At 48.8% G+C, this 20,027-nt stretch overlaps 1 protein-coding gene and 1 non-coding gene across 2 annotated transcripts; both read right to left on the reverse strand.

Moving 5' to 3' along the window:
- Positions 1–553: 553 nt before the first annotated feature.
- LOC121590495 (putative uncharacterized protein DDB_G0289963) lies at positions 554–9,870 on the reverse strand. Its single transcript, XM_041910233.1, has 2 exons — positions 8,123–9,870; positions 554–6,418 (listed from the first exon to the last, which is right to left on the reverse strand). The coding sequence occupies exons 1-2, from the start codon at positions 8,425–8,427 to the stop codon at positions 5,029–5,031; spliced, it is 1,695 nt and encodes a 564-aa protein (XP_041766167.1). The 5' UTR covers positions 8,428–9,870; the 3' UTR covers positions 554–5,028.
- A 6,636-nt stretch (positions 9,871–16,506) lies between these two features.
- On the reverse strand, positions 16,507–16,579 carry Trnar-acg. The gene has a single exon. It is a non-coding gene; the product is annotated as a tRNA-Arg (tRNA).
- Positions 16,580–20,027: the final 3,448 nt, after the last annotated feature.

Below are 20,027 nucleotides of genomic sequence, written 5' to 3' on the forward strand. Positions count from 1 at the left end.
CTTTGCCATTTTTTCTGTTTTGTATATTATAAGTGACGTTATTTTTTTTCTTATGTTTTTTTTGTTTGTTTTTATTTAACGCTATGCAGTAAGTGTTCACACTGTCTTTTTTTTTGGGGGGGGGGGGAGAGGGGGAACAGATGACCCCGCACAAATTTGCATACTGCGTTACTTCACCCGCTCGATACACACCGGTTTATGGTCCTTTATGCCATTATGCAAAACGTTGCATTCTTCGGCTCGTTTTTCGGTTATCGGTCTTCTCCTTCCCCTCCCCCCCCTCCCCCACCGAGCAGTGTCTTTCATTGTATTGTATGCACTTTTATTTTCCATCTCGCTTGCTACGGATGAGAATGCACAGTGTTAAGAGTCACTTTCTGCTTCTGCTTAACGGCTAATATCACAGTTTTTGTTTACTTTCATTTCTTATCTTCCCTCCCCGTTATAATTTTGTTGATGTTTTGTTGTTGTTGTTGTTGTTGTTTTCTTTTCTTTTGCATATTTTCTTTTTTTCTCTCTCATTCTCTCGCTTTCTTACTTTTTTGCTTTTTTGTTCTGGGTTTGTTTGTTTGCTTTCCTATATCCTTTTTTTTTTTTGTTTGCTTTGCGTGTTCCTATATAGTTTATAGTACTTGGTATGACTGTTTAACCACGGTTGAACCACGTTTTAAAACGATTTCCGTTCGATTTAGTCGTAACAGCTTTGTTTGTTGCTTTCCCAACCCCCTCCACCGTGCGGACCGTGGATGTTGTTTCGTTAGGAAAGAGGCCACTTCTCGATGCGAATGCATTTTTCTTGCTGCCGTGTTACTATATACTGCTGCTGTTGCTTTTGCTTTTTTTCCACTCTCCCTGTTCCCTTTCTAACCTTGTATAAAGAGAGTATTTGTTCCTGATGTTTCATCTTTGTGTCCGTGTATGCGTGTGCACTTGTTTCGATTTTCTACTCTATAAATGTACTCCCCTCTCCCCCAGTTTCTACTGTTTTCCACTACTTGATCTATATGACTGTTTTTTTTTTTTCTTTAATGCTGCTTCCATGCTGTTATCCCCGTCTTCTGTTTTACATTATTATTTTTGTGTGCTTTTTCTTACATATTAAGGGGGTAGAGCGGGGGTGGGGGGGGGAGGGGGCTCAATATTGCGTTAATCTAGCTTGTGTAGGTATGGATGCAAGAGTGCTTCGATTTTTCTGCTAAAAAGTGCCAAAACCGAAGCCGGAACATTCTGCCCGCGAGTGTTAACGAGAGTGTTATGTGTGGGTTTGTGTCGTCACGGTCTTGCCGTGAGAGGTCGCACCTCCTTCTCCACCTGTCTTGGTACCTTCATTGGTAGGTTCGGTTGCAAACAACGCCACTTGTTCTGTTGCATTGCACCGCTTTGCTTTTTATTCCCTCCTCCAACTAGTTTAGTGCGCATTGTAAGAGTTTGCCTATAAGCGTTTTCACGTTTATATTCTTAAGAACGATATTGTTGTTGCTGTTTTATGTTTTCTTTACTTTTTTTCCACCCATCGGCACAATTGTTTTGCTTTGTTTGTTTGTTTGTTTCTGTACGTCATGTTTACATAAGTTTTACACCCTTTTCTTGCTTAACGTACACAACATTCTTTGATTAACTTTTGTGTGTTTTTTTTTGTTTTGTTGCTTCTTCTTGCTTTCACACATTGCTTCCAATTGGTTTGTAATTGTTTTGGTTTCAGTTTACCTGCCCTCCATCTCCTACTTTAACTGCTTCAAGATTCCAATCGTGTTGCTTTTTTTTATTATTTTGGCCACAGTAATATTCACACTGACACATGGGAAGAAGATAAGATACTAGCAAACAAAAAACCCGAAACCGAGACAAATGGAATCATCCTCAATTCGGTGGTGCTTCTTTGTAACAAACAAGCAAACAAAAAAAAAACTACGAAAAGGAAAAAAGCACATCATAAATAGCACAAAAGTGCTACGGAAAAGTCCGTTTGAAAAATGAAACGAAAAAAAAAAACAACAAACTTGAAACAAACTTATGCACCCAACAGCAGCCCAGCACCGGTTGGCTGGAGTAACTTTGTAACCACCCTTCTGCGTTCGCCCGTCTCGATAGCGAATAAAGAGGCAGAAGCGAAAGCAACAGGAAAATAAGACGGAAAACCAAATCACAGAAAAAAAACTGGAGGGTAGGGGAAGAGAAAAAGAGAGAGAGAGAGAGATGAAAGGGAACAGCAGTAGCAACCAAATCAATCGAAAAACATTCAAAAGCTCTGCCGCGTTGTTGCTCAAAACAGTGTTGGAAAGAAAATAAAGGCAGCATGTGAACGGAGGATGAGGGGGGGGGGGAGAGGGGTTTGACTACTCCCTCCACCCCGCCCGGCTATCAAGGCAGAAGGGGTAGTAGGTGAAGAAAAACCACCACCAGAGGAAAAGAGTGAGAAAACTTTCAACTCAAACCCCGAGGGACCGACGAAAGCACCGCACTGCCAAAGGGAATGCAGCGGGGTGGAGGGAGGTGCAGAGGGGAGGGGGAAAAACAACGGGTGAAAAATTTGATACGTTACGAGTTACACACACACACACACACACAGAGACATACACAGCAAACGGTACATTATCTTCTTCGCGTTACGCGTCCGTCCCTGCGTGTCTTGGCGTTTTTCTTTTCTTCTTTTTCTTTTTTTTCTAGGGCAAGGGGGGCTTTGCCACCCGCCGATGTTGGAATTCGGTTTTCCACTGGTGGAAAAGGGGATGCGCTCCGCTGAATCATTTGAGAGGGGAGGCGAGCGGTTAACTTTGAAGTGGCGTACTATCACTGACCACTTGGGAGAGAGACAAAGAGAGCATAAAGCACTGACAAAGGAAGAGAGAAAAGGAGAGAGAGAGAAAGAGAGACAGAACGATAAAAAAAAAAGAAACCATTCATGCAACACGTGCCATTTTTTGTTGTTGCTTTGAGCTTTTCGAAGTTTCTGGTGATGCAAAAGTTTGCAGTAAAAAAAAAAAAAAAAAAAACCTTCAAGCCTGGGCACGTACATGGGGAGCGACCAACATTGTATGGTGCGCGCAAAGAGAGAGAGAGAGAAAAAAGACAAATCGAGCAGTAGTGTAATTGCTCCTTCTGCGGGTGGACAAACTAGTCACAACCGCATACAGCGAGAAACGGCTAGAGGCGTCCGCGCGCCTTCAAGTCTCTAAGTAACCTTACGGCGGGGCTCCAGAAGCGTTTCGCCCATCAGATGGAGCCACCACAGCCGCTCAAGCAAGCAACACAGCGCAGCGGTCGGCAGCGCATAATAATCGCAGCCACGGTCGGCCCGAGCGCTGTGTGCGATTTAAATCTGAGTTTTTCCTTTTCCTTCCTTCTGCTCTCTGTGTCTATGGGTGTGTGAGTGTGTGTGTGTGTCGCCCACCACCGCCGTACCAGCGGCCGAGGAGCCACTTTCACTTATTTTATGTCTCACTTTGGCCCCCACCACCAGTGCACAGCGCGGCACCTGAGCGCGCGCGCCGCCAAGCAGCGTTGTTGCGTGATGACCGTTAGACGATCTCAAAAAAAAAAACAGAGGGAAGGTAAGGGAAAGAAACAGCCATGGAAGAGGGAAGGGGAAACATGTGCGGCTGCTTTAGTCGGGGCTGGCCGTTTGTGGACGGTTTATGAAGAAGATCTACCGGAAACGAATTCCAGCACTGCGTGTTTCACTGTGTGCGGGAAGAGGCTGATCGGACTATGGGGAGAGGAGGAAGGCATCAGTGGCTGAGGAGCGAAAAATCGGGTCACAAAACTTCTACCAGAGCTTGTTGGAGAGCCCTTTTTTTAAACTGAGAGCTACTTGATGCTCTTTGTCGCTTTGTTTGCACATTCACAAATATTTGCACATAATTTGATTGCCTCCTGTTTTGCATGAGAGACAGAGATCAACAGCAACACTTTAGCCCACGCAACACGCGCGTTAAAGTAGTGTGTGTTTGTGTTTCTGTTGCCTACTGCGATTGCACACGCCACACATTTGCTGCGCATTAGTAGCCGTCGTCGTCGTCGTTGTTTTTTTGGCGCCCTAAAGGTTACGCGAATCCAACTTCAAACATCCCCGTGTGGATGGCAGGCTTCGCAAGCACTGTGTGTTCGGTTGTTTGTCACAACAGATCCGAGAAATGTTCACAGTAGAGAGGGGGTAATTTGGAGTAGGTAAAGTGGAGGAGCTGGTTGAATGAAATCGAATTCATACTAAAATTAGGACAAAGATCAATTTAAAACAAAGCTAGTCCCAACAAACCCTTCCTGCCCTGGGCCAGAAAGCTTTTGGTTTGTATTCTCTGTCTCCCTCGCTCTCCCCATCTCTCTCTCTAGGCCATGAAGAACGGTCGAGGAGGAGGAGGGCGAGAGGATGCGGGCATGAATGATCGTTTTGGTGGTAGGAAGCAAATTAAATGGTCTAAAAAAGGGGATGGGGGGGCTTTCCTAAACAAAAAAAACTTTGCTAATCTTGGCGCTAAACAATAATATTAATAATAATAATAATGATAATAATAATATTTATAATAATAATATTAATAATAATAAAAATTGGTCTAATAAGCGACGGTCACCGTCGCTTGCTGCCTGGGTATGTGTGTGTGTGTGTGTGTGTGTGTGTGTACTGGTACCATAACGGTGGCCACCAAACTCTCCTTCTCCTTTTGTTTTGTTTTGTAGTCTGCCCACTGCCGCAAACACGTCTGTCTGTCTATCCGTCTTTCCTTCTTTTGCGCGCGTCACTTCTCTTGGCGCTTATCATTGCGCTACGGAAGCGCAAAAGTGAAATCAATTTCCCGTTCCGAGAGAAAGAGAAAGAGAGAGAGCGCGCGCAGTTTTGGAGGGGTAAATAAATTAAGAATTACGTTCGCGTGTTTATCGCGCCGAATGGAGTAGACAGGAGAGTGGGAAGGTGAGAGGGCGATAGTGGCCACAGCACTAAGCACTGAAGTAAGCCCTCACACACACACACACATAGGCAACCAGAGCATCGACGACGACGCCGCCGACTTCACGGTCGATGGTGGCCTACTTTCAAGTTTCCAGCGACGTAACGACGAGATTGTGGAACACGCTGGCCCCGCCGTCCGGGCCGCCCATCAGCATGGCCGCCTGGCCGCAGGAATCGACGGCACCGCCCGCTCCTACGCCGACCCCGCCACCACCCACCACCGTCCCCTGGCAGGAGGCGGTGCCGGCCGCGCCCGCCAGCAGACCGACGCCGGCCGACGGGCCGTTCCCACTGCCAGCGGCACTGCCGGCCACACCGCAGCAGCCCATCATCGCCGTGCCGGTGGCGTTGCCGGTGGCGGCCGCGGCCGCCGCTGCCGCTGCTGCTGCGGCCGCCGCCGCACCTGCCGCCGACGTCGCGGCGACGACGGCCGCGGCCGCCATCGCGCCCCCGTTGCTGACGCCCAGCCGGAGCGCGTCCATGATCACCTCGAACTCCTTCTGGTGGTGATGGTGCACCTGGTAGTCGAACCCGGCCAGATCCGGCAGCGGATGGAACGGGTGCAGGAACGGGTGGGAGAAGGAGTGCAACTGCTGCTGCTGCTGCTGCTGACTTTGGTGATGCTCGAGCAGGTCGCCAATCTTTGGTCGTTTCGGTGAGATACAGTCGGCGGCGGCGGCGGCCGCTGCTGCAGCGTCGCCAGCGTTGGTGCGCTGCTGCTGCTCGTCCTCCTCCCGGCGCTCCTCGGTCGCCGGCGGGCAGTCGTCGATGCCGGTCAGCAGCCGGCCGGCGCTCGGGAAGTAGATCTGGGACAGGGCCTCCCGCACCAGCCGGTCGCTGTCGTCGTCGTCGATCGAGGCGAACTTGCGCTTGCGCGACACCATCGCCTGCTCGAGCTGCTCCGCGCCCTGCGTAATCTCCGGGTCGACCAGCGGCATGGCCGCGTCCAGCGCGCACAGCTCCCGGTCGAGCGTCTCGAGATCGGCCTCGACCGACGAGGCGGCCGGCTTGCGCTGGCTGACCGGGCTGGACGGTGACCGGTCGGTCGCGCTGTCCGAACCGCCGCCACCGTTCGATTCCGACGCGGCGGCGGTGGTGGTGGTGGTGGAACCATTGGACACGATTGGCGACTGGGCCAACCGCTGGTGCAGGGCCTGCAGGTGCTGGTGGTGGCTGAGGTGGTTGTGGTGGTGCTGCGAGGCGAGGTTGTGGTTGTGCTGCAGCTGGCAGTTGTTGTTCATGTTTTCATTGTTGTGCACGAACTCGCCGAGCTCGTCGTGATGGTGGCGATGGTGATGGTGGTGGTGATGGTGATGGTGGTGGTGATGCAGATGGCTGCCATTGGTGTTGTTGTTGCTGCTGCTGCTGTTGTTGTTGTTGTTGTTGGCATTGGTAATGTTGTTGTTGTTGTTGATGCAGTCCTCCGACGAGACGTCGTCCTCGTCGAGCTGCTTTCTGCTGCTGTCGGTGGATCTGGGGTAGGAGGGGAGGGGCGGGAAGAGAAAAAAAAAAACAGAAAAATTAAATTGAATTCTGCGAGCGAAACGACGTAAGCAAAGCCCAACCAAACGCAGCTGACGTAGAAAGAAAAAAAAACCCTACATTCCCAGAAATAGAACTGCGAGGAAAACCCCTGCTGCTGTTTTGTTGTGTTGTGATAAAAAATCCCCCACGAAAGGGGTGTTGAAGTTCTGCAAACAAAACCCCAACCCCGCGTGTGACGTTGTACGCTAATGTCAATCAGTGACGTCACTGAAACGATGGCAGCGGCGGCGCCTACTACGCGAATGCGATAAGGTGGAAGCGAGGTTCATGTTCCTTTCCGTGTATGTGTGTGTGTTTGGCAGACGAGGGGTAGAACCACCCCTCAGACAAAGAGTGCGGAAAAGGTACACAGCGTGTGTGTGTGTGCCGATATGAGATTGCTCGGAATGCCGATTGATGGTGTACACTTATTTTAAGCTCACTACTACTACCACTACCATCACCATCGACGCGTTTGTTTGTGGTGTATTGGTGGACGATGTACGAGCACACCACCTTGTGCGTGATTTTTAATCTTACCCCAAAAAGCACCCCAAAATACGTCACCACTGTAAGCGCGACGTCATCAATCCTCCACCCCCTCCCCCCCCCCCTCCGTCTCTGGGTGTCCCTGTGTTAGGTGTCATTGGGGCGTGTGTGTAGGGAATTCTGGTCTAAAATTAGCCAACGAGTGATTTTTAGCAAACGGTTTTATTAGTTTCTGGTACAGAGCAGGGCACGATTGCCGATTGCACGCGGCAACATGTCAATAAGAGTATGGCGAACAGAAACCACCATTACGCGCGCCTTGTGGGTGCACGCCAACATAAATCCCAGTGACACGGAAGCAACCCGATCAAACACACACACAGACACACACGCGAGTGGTGAACTCTAAACTTTGAACAATGTTTTTTTGTTTTTTTTTTTGTTTTTTGAGCTGTTTTTCCAACTGTTCCATCATTTGGGGCTCGTCGCTTGCATCCTCGACCGCCGAAAATGGAGGCGCCGCCGCGGTCTGTTGCGGTGGTAATAAACAATATCGTGCTTTTCTTTTAAATGGACCACAAACCACCTCTCACACACACACACACGCTCGAGAGCATGAAAATTCTCCCAACGAATTGCTCTCCTCCAAAACACTTTTAATTCACTCTCCGTTCTGTCTCTCTCTCTCTCTCGCTCTGTCTGACGCACTGGCGTAAACCGTTATGCTTGCTCACTGTCGCCTTTTGGGTTTCTCCCTTCCTTACTATCATTCTCTCTTTCTGGACCACTCTCTCTCTCTCTCTCTCCGTCTCACTCTCTCTCGCTCGCTTTGCATGCGTACTTATGTACGCACAAACTTTTTTACACATCACACAGCGGTCGTGCGTGCACGTAATTTTCACCCCCTCGCCAAACCCCCTGCCTATCGCACCCTCCACTATATACCAAGGTGTAGTAGCACAATGTCTATTTTATTTCTTTTTTGCTTCCCGACACAACGCACGCAACCCCGTACAACACGCACACAGTGGGCGAAGACACTTGACCACACACAAACACACGCAGTGTCCTTTCTTTTTTGGGTGGTTTAAATGCAAAAACAAAGCAAAAAACACCAACAAACACCGACAGCACCCATCACACTGCAAATGCAACAATACTCACTTGGCGAGGCTGGAGAGCATCAGCAGCTTGTGCTGCTTCTCGCGCCGTATGTCGTCGGTGAGGCGCGAGTACGTGTTGTTGATGCACACCGAGCGGCGCAGATTGCGCTCCGAGTCCTTGATGCGCTCCAGCTTGTGCACGCACAGCTGCAGTATCCGCTTGCGCACCTCGCGCTGCTTCAGCTGGGGCGAGATCATCGGCACCTTCGGCCGGTTGCGGCGGATCGGCGGCGACGAGTGGGGCGGCCCAAACATGTCCGAGTCGTCCTCGGCCACGGTGGACGTACTGTTCGTTGGCAGGGTCATGGTGAGATCAGACGCGCGCACGAAAGGAACGAACAGAGCGGGTCCACAAACTGCCACTCCAAAGGGAGCCGCTGTTACAGCACTGTAAGGTTGTGCTACGTTCACTAGCAATTGTCACACATACACATGCACACACACACACGCACACGCGGTGAATGAGAGCACCGATTGTCACCACAGTGCGTGAGGAGTGGAAAATGCAGATTTTGCTTTCTTTTTTCTTTTTCTTTTTTTTGCTGCACACAGCCACACGAACACACGTTACGCACTCGTTATCTAGTTCACGCTCTAAATTCTCACTCACTTTCCGATGATGCACGCTAGCAACGGCGAAACGTCGCGTTACTAGGACAGCGAGCGCGATGGTTACTAGGGGTGACGGCGTTACGCAGCGTTACACACGTGGGCTTTCTTTCTTGGCCTTTCTTTTCTCGCGAGGTGTGCCACCAGTTGTGATCGGGCAAGCTCGGGCAATTTGCTGCAAGTTGCACTTTTTTTAGGAATGCACGCACACACACACACACACATACACAAAGCGCACTACAGGCACGCGTAACCACAGGTAGCGGAAAACTCGTTTCTGTGGCCGTCGATCGAAATGCCGTCGACGACCTTGCCCCGCGCAAAGTAGGTGCAGGCCGCGCTGGAAGGGACGGAGCTACTTTAAAAGTTACTCCAAACGCACACACACACACACACACGACTTTGTTGGAATGGTGGCTTTACTCTTGGCCGTTAGGAAGCTCCTAGGACAACACCGTGCTTGTGCTGGCCACTGTAAAGAGTACACTAGCACACAAATCGCACTTACTGGCGCGTTGGCACGTGCGAACGAGCGTACGAGCGGGGAAGTGAAAGAGCGACACCAAGTTGACACGCGACCGTTGTTCCTTCTTGGTTCGAGATCACCCCGCACTACAGCAACGTTAAGTTGTCGGTGCCCTCCAGCAAACTGTGTTTATCTTTGTGTTACACTGCCACTGATCTGGTTTCTGTGCTGTTTCACACCATCGTATTCCTTTTTTTTTATTTTGGCAAATTGTGTTCACTTCACTGCGCCGGGAAGGATAATTAATTGATTGAACACCTTTCGCGTTCGCTTTCCGTCCGTGCGACAAAAAGGATTATTCTTTCTTTTTTTCTTTTATCGACCACACACACACACACACACACACTGCACCTTTCACTGGCACTATTTAATGTCTTGTGTTGTACCTCAAGTGGTGTTTAACACTATCTCTCCACTGTATGTCTTGTCTTGAACGACCGTGCAATCTTGGGTGATACTTCATGCGACCGCGTGTGCTGCACGCTCGAACGCCGGAACGAAAATGAAGCGAGTGTCCCCGAGCGACCGGGAACGCACCGTTCGAGCAGCACCAGACGACGGACCGCACCGTGTGTGTGCGCGCCACCGCTCGGGCCTCTGTGTGAAGCGGCTGCAAGCTCGCGCCGTGTGCCAGCCCGTGCTCCAGCGCCAAAGCGAGAGCGATAGAGAGAGAGAGAGAGCGCGCGCGCACACACTCGTGAGTGACCCGATCGGTGTCGCGCGCGCTGTCCGTCATTCTACACCGTTTACAGTGTGTGTACGGCGCGTGTACGGACGCAAAAACGGGGCCGGTCACTCACGCGCCAATCCGTGTACGGATAGGGGCTACCGTGTACGTATATGAACGCACACATGTGCACCGCTCGTGAAGGAAGCGGATTTTCGGAATCAGCTGTGCGGGTGCCGTACGCTAAAAGCGAGAGAGAGAGAGAGAGACAGGGAACAGAGTGAGAGAGAAGCTGTGTGAGCGTTTATTGTGAGTACGATTGGAGCAAAATGGCTACAGCAGGGTGAGTGTGCAGGCGGGTGTACAGGAGAGACGAGAGTGGTAGTCGATTCTTTTGTTTCTTTATTATGTAAAAAAAAACCGATATCGTTCACCACTGGTCTCGCTCCTTCCGCGCTTCCTTGCTGCTGCTGCTCTGCTCCTCTTGTATTCTCCCCGCACCCCTAATCCAATGAAATTGTGTCTCGAGCGGAGGCAGCTCACTACGATGAGCTGTGAGCAGTGCGGCTTGCTCACCCGATGGCCGTTGTCGGAGAGAGGAAAACCATTTATCGTAGCAGGCAGCGATTGATGGGATTTGCTGTTTTCTTTTTTCGCTTATTGTCTTCTTTCTTGTGCTCCTCTTTACAGTGTCGATATGCTGGCTTTTTTCACTCTCTTCTTGTTATTACTGTTTTCACCCTCCGTGCTGGTGCAAAATATGCTTAGGGGAACGCAACGCACCACCGCCGTGGGGGTCGTTCGGTATCAATTTACCGTCATCCCCTCTCATCAGTGCACAGAGAGAGAAAGAGAGACACACGCAGACAGGCTACTAAACAAAGCGCGGCCACTGTGATCCTACCGAAAGAGGAAATAAAAAATAGCCAAGACACAATAAAACCATCCCCAACCACACACACACACACAACCGTGTGCCGTGCCGTTTATCTCACACCCTGTGTGCAACGTGCAGGGAAACCAAAAAAAAAGTAAAACAACTCGCAACGCAGCAGTGCAACACGGTTGTGTGTGCATTTGCAAACCGATTTCTACCCCCCCCCCCCTCCCCCCTCCTCCTCCATTACAGCCCCTGTTCTACCCACGAACCCACGGGGCTAGCACCGAGCGAACAATATTTAAAACTCAAGGGGAAAAAATGCCTCCAACCCCGCTCTAAACCATGCCGCCACCCCCCGTTCAGTCGAAGGTCTCGCGTATCGGCTGCGCGAGCAACCCGTGAAGATGGTTGATGACGACGACGACGACGACGCTGATGATGATGATGACGCCGAGGATCGTGAGCGGGTGAGCACGCGAAGATGATGGATGGATCGGGGGTTCACTCTCATCATGCAGAGGGGGGGGGGGGATAGGGCGATAAGATGGGGTTGCCCAGCCCGTGCGCGTTTAGCGCTCGCGGGAATTAAGCTACACGCGTACGCGCAGCAAGGGAAAACCAAGGGGAAACTCGTTGCTCGTGGCAAAGCGAAACGAAAACGATAACTCGTCGCCGGACGGGGGCCGACACACTTGTTTTGACAGCTCCTTGCGTGTGGGTAAGTGTGCAGCATGCAAATGTAGTGCGAATTTCCACCACGGTGGAATCTTCCCATGCAACCGGCAGCAACCAGAGCACGTTCGTACTGACGGCTAATGTGTTCTAATCTGTATTTTGGTTCAATTTGGTTGCCTATTTCACATTCCATTTACCCACTTCTCTCTTTATCTCTCTCTCTCTCTCTCTCTCTCTCTCTCTCTCTCTCTCTCTTTCTTTATTTGTTTAAATACCGATATATACGGCGTTTGTCGTGCTCTGGCACGTCTGGTGCTAAAGTTCAATCATTCTTAGGCTTCTTCGCTCTTCCACCGAGAACGACGGGCACAAGGGTAGCGACGGGAAACAGCTGGCCTGGCCTGGCCAGGTCGAAGACGCACCCGAAAAGCGGAGAATCGGAGAAGAGAAACGTAACGACAGCCACACCGCTACAGTACAAGAAGATAGAGGATCAAACAAATCACAAACACTCCCGAGCGCTGCCAGGAGTGGCAAAACCGAGACGAGAATGAAGTGGTAATGGATGGACATTCTTACATTTCTTTTTCTTTTTGTTTCTCTCCCTTGCCCCCCTCTTTCTCTCTCTCTCTCTCTCTTGCTCTTTCAAAGCACAGCATTTGAACCCGTTTTATCACGCACACGCACACCGAGCACACGCGTTCGAGCAAAAGGTCCGTGCGTGAACATGTGAGCGCGCGCGATGTGTATGTTGGGTGCGTGCTACCTCGAGCATATGTTAATGATTTGTTATCACCCGCCCCATACACACATACACACACTAACGCACACTCGGGAACACAACAGTTGGATGGCAGTTGGCGTTAAATGCGGATCATACGGCCACTTAAAGCGAGAGAGAAGCTCATTAGCAGCGCTTCTCACACCATCGCCATAGGCAACCACTGCCTTTTTAGGGGCTGAGTGTGGTCGATTTCGTTTTCGCAAGCGAATTGTAGCTCTCCGGAAACGTTATCAAATTGTGTGTATCAAATCTAACAATGCAAAAAGCAGGAGTTGTTCGAGACACTTACTGCCACCATGAAAAGGACGACACGGCCGGAAAGGACGACAGGATAAGCACGTATCGATGTGTGCCGCTGGGGGACTGTGCTTTTCTCAACCTATCCGCCCCTCGACGCAACGGAGAAAATTGTATAAAAACTCCACCAGGTGGGGGAAAATGCTTCCCACACCACCCCTAATCGTGTCAGTGTTTCACTCGCAACGATAGTACGCCAAGAGTTGGCGCTGTAAGTTGCCGTAGTAGTAGGCGCTGAGTCTTTTTACTCTATCTTCGGGAGAAAGAGAGACAGAGACAGAGACAAGTGCGTGTGAGCGCGATTGGTGAACAAAATCACACTCCCTGTCTTCGTACTATCGGTTTATGTGAGCCATACTTTCCACACTCTCTACCGCTACGCAAGAAGGACTTCCCGCTTTCCAGGCATCGAAGGATATTGTTTTTTAATTCTCACCCACTGCTTTTTGCTCTTTTCTTTATGCCAACTCAACACGCAACACACATCCTACCTCTTCTTCCCCCCAAAATAAAAAAAAACCTAAGCCACATAACTTTACATACAAACACACACAGTCACAGACAGGCTTAAAGATCGAGCCACTGTGCGAAATGCGATGGGGAACGAAAACATAAAATTCCCCTCCACAAAAAAAAAATGCTTGCGTATGGTAAAGGCACGTACGCCTACCAACTCACTTCGCTCCGCTCCGGTCGTGGTGGTGGTGGTGGTGGTGGTGCGCTATTTGCTGCGTGTTGCCATCGCCGAAAAGCTCACTTTTGCACAGTTTTTCAGCGGGGCAGGGGGGATGATATAAGAGAATTCCACAGAGCATAAGGGGGCAAAATAGAGCTTACATTATGATAAAGCAACGAATTAAAAAAAAACAAAACAAAACACATTTACGCATCAGCGTGTAAAGGAATACGGTTATCCTCCAAAAACAGGGTTCCTTTTAAAATTTAAAGGTTTGCGCCATTGCCAAATTTTCGTTCTCAAATCCACACTAATTGCAGGTTAATTTTCAACCATCTTTATTGCTCCGTGTCACCGCTAAAGCTTGCTCTTTTCATAATCCATCCGTTTAAATCCGTTCTGTGCCCGGTACCGCTTACAATAAAAAGTTAATAAAATGCCACCTTCCATACCCTCATTGGTTTTTTTCCGTCCTACGTTTGAGCGTCTTGTTTGTTTCCCCCTTTGCAAAAAAAAAAAACACAGCCAAACATGGATAGAATTTGCTTTCGAAATCCCTAACATAAGGGGCTCGTTGTTGCATTTCCGTGCCCTTTTCTTCCGTCACCGAGGGACGCAAGTGGACAATTTATCGCAAGAGAGTGTGAGAGAGAGAGTGAGAGAGAGAGAGTGAGAGAGAGAGTGAGAGATTACAGTGTGTCCCTCGTGAATGATCCTTTTAAACTCGCGTGACTCAACGGCATTTGCTTCGGTCAACGGCAAATGGGTAAAACACCGTCCCGGCCCGGCAGGCGTCGCTAGCAGGGTAGAAGGGAAATTTCGCCGTAGCGCTAGAACACCCACCCCCCGTCTAACCGACCGACCCGGGTCTGTGAATCATCGATCGACGAGAACGATCATGTTTTGTGTGTGCCTGGTGTGGTGTTTCCCCGTTGCGGCACGGGTACCGGGTCCGGGGCATATACTGACTCTGACTAATGCCGTATAGTGTAGGCCCGCTGAACAGAACCGAGCCGAGATGCGCAGCCGTCTCAGCCCCATCATCGATCGTACGGGTCGTTGTCAACAAGATAACAACGCAAAGCGTGCATGAGTAATGCGCCCGCGCCACACACCATCGGTGAAGGTAAATTAATGAAGGTTCTAGCAAGGATTACACCGTTTCGATTGTCCCTTTAACTCGATTCTCTGTAGGGCAATTCAAAAACGAAACATCAATTGCTCTGTTTTCGATTGGTTTATCTGGCTTTGCCCTGCACATTATTGTAAAACATACTTGTATCGTAGGCTTGCTGCAGCTCGTTCACCAACACAGGTAGGGATTCCGATAGTTTCACGTACCACGCCAAAGAAGGCACAAACAAACAAACAAATTCCCCTTTGAATGAAGTGGTCCATCCATTAAAACCGTCACAAAAAATAAAGCGTTACGTTATCGGACGCGCTTCCGGGCACAAATTGGCGTGGCAAAAGGATCGTTCAGTCCGGGGACGCGTGGACAATAACGTAAAACCATCGAATGAAGCACAAAAAGCAATAAACACACACCGTAAGGAGTATTTTCATTTCCGGTGGCCGCACCATTCCGTTGTAGGGAAGGTATTCTCGAGGCCAGCAGCAGGAGAAATGGTAAAGGATTGCTTTCCACCATCTACAGCAAAAGGGAAGGTGTGGCTCGCCCCACTTTTAGCGGTGCTTGCTGTTGTGCTGTGTGAGTGTGTTGTGTGTGAGCATTAGGGAAGGTCAGCAAAGAGGGAGAATGGCGGCGGGGGGAGGTACAGCTGACCCTTAACGTCATTTTTTTTTAATTAACGAACCAGTTCGTTGGCTTGTTTAAAAGTTCAAAAATTTAAAAATATTAAAATCGATTGATGTATTAAGCAAGCTGGCAAGAAAGGGCGTCAAACACGGTAGTTAGCTGTTGGTAGTCCAAACAACCCTCCCTCCACCAGCCCATAACGTCACCGAGAAACAGGAGCAAAATTCCTCGGATTTGGAGTGTTTTGTTGACAACACACACACACACACACACACACACACACACACACACACACACACACACACACACACACACACACACACACACACACACACACACACACACACACACACACACACACACACACACACACAAAAAGCAAACAAACAGTCACCAATTCCGTACCCGAATGTGCGGCAAAGAAGCAAAACGAACCCTTACCGCCACCCCCAACAAACCCTTCTAGCGCGAATGGTGTGAGGGTAGTGGGGTGGGTAAGTTTTACGTGTTTTACGTGTGTAGAGGTAGTGGTGAGCCACAACACGCGGCAACAAATGGTTCGCGGCGTTCGGCGGCAACGACGGCATTCGCATATGTAGATCAATGTCAAATAATATATGAAGCGTTTTTTTTTTCTCTCTCTCTCTCTCTCTCTCTCTCTCTCTCTCTCTCTCTCTCTTGCTCTCTCTCTTCGGGTTATGTGTCAGACCCACCGCCACGGTGACGATGACGGCGATGATGATGATGATGATGCGGATGACGGCGATTGAATGCGGCAACGGAGACGGTGGGTGGAAGGTTCTTTTTTGTTGTTATTTTGTTTTGCGCGACACGATACTATTGGTTTGACGTAAGCTTGGCCTCGGGTTTGGCTCGGATCTGTGCAGAGGAGGATTTCGCTTCTACTGTTGCACAGTTTTGTGTCTGTGTGTTCCTTCTCTCATTAATGCTAATTTTATTGCTCTCTCACTCGCTCTCTGAAACTCTCTCTCTCTTTGTAAACATCGAAAAAGAGGGTGATCGTGGCTGGGACTCACTGGCTCAAACCAACAAGAAACACACAGTAACACCCCTCCTCTACCGTGGCGCGGTTTTGGGTTTGGACGACGAGGGGAAGAGAGCGAGCAAACTACCCCAGTGGCAACTTGGTTGAATGAGTGGGAGGGGTAGAAGGGGGAGGAGTGGTCTTCGAACACTTACCTACCGTTACCGCTGATGTTGCGCTGCGCTGGCCGGTTTGGTCTACATCGAGTGCGAAGGTGAAGCAGACACAATTGAATAAGGTCGTTAGCGTTTGCCCCTCCAGTCACTGTTAGGGAGTGGAGGAGGGGGGAGAGCAAGGGGTCTAGTGCTACTACCTCGGGGCTCCGTTTCGGCTCTTGTTTTCTGCGTACCATTTTAAGGGGTGTGCTACAATTTGGAGGGTTAAAGAAAACGTTCGCAAATCAAAAAAAGAAGATCAAACGGTCTTAACTGATGTGTTAACACAACAAAAAAAGGTTTCAAAGCGAGCGATCCTGCCAGGAGTCGAACCTGGAATCTTCTGATCCGTAGTCAGACGCGTTATCCATTGCGCCACAGGACCCGTTGTAACCGCTGCACGCTAGCAAGCCATTTGATGCGCCAACCAACCAACATTACACGACTCAACATGCGTTACAACTGCCACTGCGCGAGCACTAGTAGTAGGGGGGGGGAGGGAACACCACCACCACACCAGCAAATTAGCTTAGCCGCATATCACATCACACACGCATGCCCAAGCGGCCGTTGCGTAGCCAGCCAAAGCCAAACGAGAGAGAGAAAGAGATGGTGGTGGGTGACTTTTTTAATTGAACGGACGGACCTGGCTGCTCAAAATGCTTAATTTGTGCCGTTTCTTGTGTGCGTAGTGCAGCAACATCGTCGTCGTCGTCGTCGTCGTCATCGAGCGATGGAATCGGAGAAACGCTCGCGCGCACATACACGCATCACACTTTGCGATTTGCAGCAAAAACACACGGTGCACGCGCGTCGGCAATGCAAAATGTGCAGCCTTTCGTGCGGCGGCTGGCTCAACACGTATGCTCATACATACCCACACACACACCATCCTCAAGCGATGTTAAGGGGAGCGTGGGAGGGGGGGGGGTGAGGTAGATGGATCGTTTGCAATGTGCCCTCCGGGCCGCGGAGAGGTTTTGGGCTCTCTACTCGTTTGCGAGTTGATTCTCGATCGATGCAAGCGGAAAAGCGGGCTCCGTTGAATAGCAAAGAGAAAAAAAAAACAAAAAAACACCCCAAGCGAGCTGCATATAACTGGTGAACCCAGCGGTGGGTGTGTATGTGTGGTGCAGCAGCCGCGCGCCACGCTCGTTGCATTCGCCCAACGGAGAACAACACACGGGGATGCATTAAGTGCAAAAGAAGCAATAAAAAGAAGCAATAACTGTGTGCCATTTCGTTGTTGTTGTTATTGGTTTGCTGGCTGTCATTTATTTTCGTGTGGTAAAATGTTAGGCTACGCGGTGTTAATCCAGAAGGTCAGGAATGCCTGTACAAACGGTCATTGGCTCTTTTTCATTCCCTTCTAGCCTAACGTTTTCCTTCCTTCTGCAGACCGATTATTCTTGCTTGCCTCAATTATGTGAACTGGCCAATGTCAATGGCATTGTATTGGCTCTTAAAGGCTCACAATTTGTTTTTAAAATAAATAAAGCTCAGTTTCGAGTTCGGACCTTGTTCTCATGCATTATCTAAACATGACTAAATATGATTATGTTATTACAATCTTACCGCATTACTTCGCCATCCTTAACATTAAATATTAACATCGAAAAGACTTGAACAATTCCTTTCGTTTCACTTTTCTGACCTACATCATTATTGCTTTATCAACTAACATTCACTATAACCATTCATTATACTATTAACCTGCTATTTCAGCTTACTTCTAGCGTACTTAAAACCAATTCCAGAAATGAAGCCAAAGGATACAACTATGCCCAACGGTCCCGCCAACCACACATATGGGTGCCCTCTCATCCTGGCCGTGCCGTAAAATCAAAGCCCAGTTACGTGATACAAAGCCAATGAACGAATCCACTTCGACATTGTAGTTTTGACGCTTGTACTTTTTGCCCCTCTTTCCCCTGCAGTATCTGTTGTTGTTGCATCGAAGCAGTTGCACTCCATCGGCAAATGCTCTCACGTTTGGGGTGAATGGGTGTTATGAAGGGTCTTGATTTTTTTTATGATTTGTGATGCCTGCAGGTCACTTTATGTGTTGCTGAAATAAGAGGCGATGAAAACAACAGCAAAACAAGAGGTTAAAATTTAACGCAATCCATCCAAATTATTACGATTCATTTTTAAAAGCAATGTTTGTAAACTGCTTTTTTGTTTGTTCCAAAGTCAGTGACGCTTGTTGGACTACCACTATCAATCATTCATTTGTAATAAGTATGGGATTTTACAGACTTTTCTCGGAAACTTTCCACTGCTCACTTGGGGTAAGGTTTCATAGGCTGCGCTTAACCCGCAATCATTATGGCAGAGTGTGTATGTAGATTCCGTTGCATTTTCATGCAAAAATGTTACCAACACCCAACCACCCACCACCACCACGATGTGCCACGATTCCCGTGGCTCACACAAAAACACACACACATACCCCGGCGACAGATTGATTATTGATAGGTGTTTAATAAATAATCAAGTGCACTGCACAAAACTGTGCACACTCCATGTGCACAAAACAAAAACAGAGACACACACACACACACACATACATGCTGATACAAAAGCACACAGGAGAGAAATGAAAAAAAACACATACATACACACCTGAACCGCGTGAAAAGCTCATTCACAACGTACACCACCCTACGGGAAGGCCCTACGGGAAATTGTGTATTTTCTGCATGGCTTTTCCATCCTAACCCTTCCTCGTCATACTCCTACAATCCCCCCGTTACCCACTCCCACATATGCTATTGATTTTTGCATCACCACCACCACCACCCACTGGGAGCGACGACGAGACGGCGAGAGGGTTTTTTTTGCATTTTGGGGTTTACCTCATCGGGTGGGGTGGCGATATTTTTTTCACTCTCCTCTTTCCCGTTTTCCACCCATTGTTGGTTTGTCACGTACGGGGTTTAGCTTTTCTTCATGTTTTTGTTGTTTTGGTCGGAAAGCCAAGTGCGGATTGTTCGGTCAAATAGATCGAGAATGGTGAAACAGATGCAAACGATTAGGGGGTTAGGAGCGTTCGTAATGCTAAACGGTACCGACAGTGTACTGTAGGGATGCACTGAAAGTGTGTTCCAACTCTCAACCCGCGTCCCAAAAAACAGTTTCATTTTGCTAAAAACAGACAAATTGTAATAAAAATAGTCAAGTTTTTAGGCATACTTTACTTATTTCCACTGCTTTATGCTACTGTTTTGGACCTTATGGCAATCTTCTGATTGTCCTCTTGTAATTCTTTTCTGTATAGCAAAAAAAGCTTCCATTGCAGCTCTATACACAAGCAGTAGCTGTTGTAAAAGCTAAAAGAAGTCTTTCTATTTTCTTTTTTTAAAGAGAAAGTCAGTCAACTCATCTTGCTTTCTGTTTGAACTGTTTGCACAACCCCCACATTTCCATGGCCCGCGAATAACAATAATAAAAAATTAAAAGTACACAATTGCTTGCAAGTTGTGGATAAACTTTAGTTTACCTTTTCCCCATGGTTCTCGGCAACAAAGGCAGAGGTTCTCCATTATTCCTGATTCCATAGCTTTTGTTTCCGGTGCTCTATGTGCTATTGTGAGTTATCCTTTTATATTAGCTGTTGTTGTTTTCCCCCTATTTCTACTACTTTGTCTGTTTGTCGAAATTAGCGTAAGCGACAACTGGTTGTAGTTGATGTGCCCGTTGGGGCTTGATACTAACAAACTGCTTTTGTGCCATTCGTACGCGTAGTAGCAGGAGCACTGCGCATAACTCCAAATGCAAACAATGCATCCCGTATTTCGTTCTCCCGTTTGTGCGAACATTGATTTCCGGTT

Source organism: Anopheles merus, chromosome 2R (genome assembly GCF_017562075.2).
Source record: "Anopheles merus strain MAF chromosome 2R, AmerM5.1, whole genome shotgun sequence".
NCBI lineage: Eukaryota > Metazoa > Arthropoda > Insecta > Diptera > Culicidae > Anopheles > Anopheles merus.

Coding starts and splice junctions, on each gene's coding strand:
- LOC121590495 (XM_041910233.1), bottom strand. CDS start 8,427: ATGACCCTGCCAACGAACAGTACGTCCACCGTGGCCGAGGACGACTCG. Junction 6,419..8,122: donor ATGCTCTCCAGCCTCGCCAA/GTGAGTATTGTT, acceptor CTCCTACCCCAG/ATCCACCGACAGCAGCAGAA.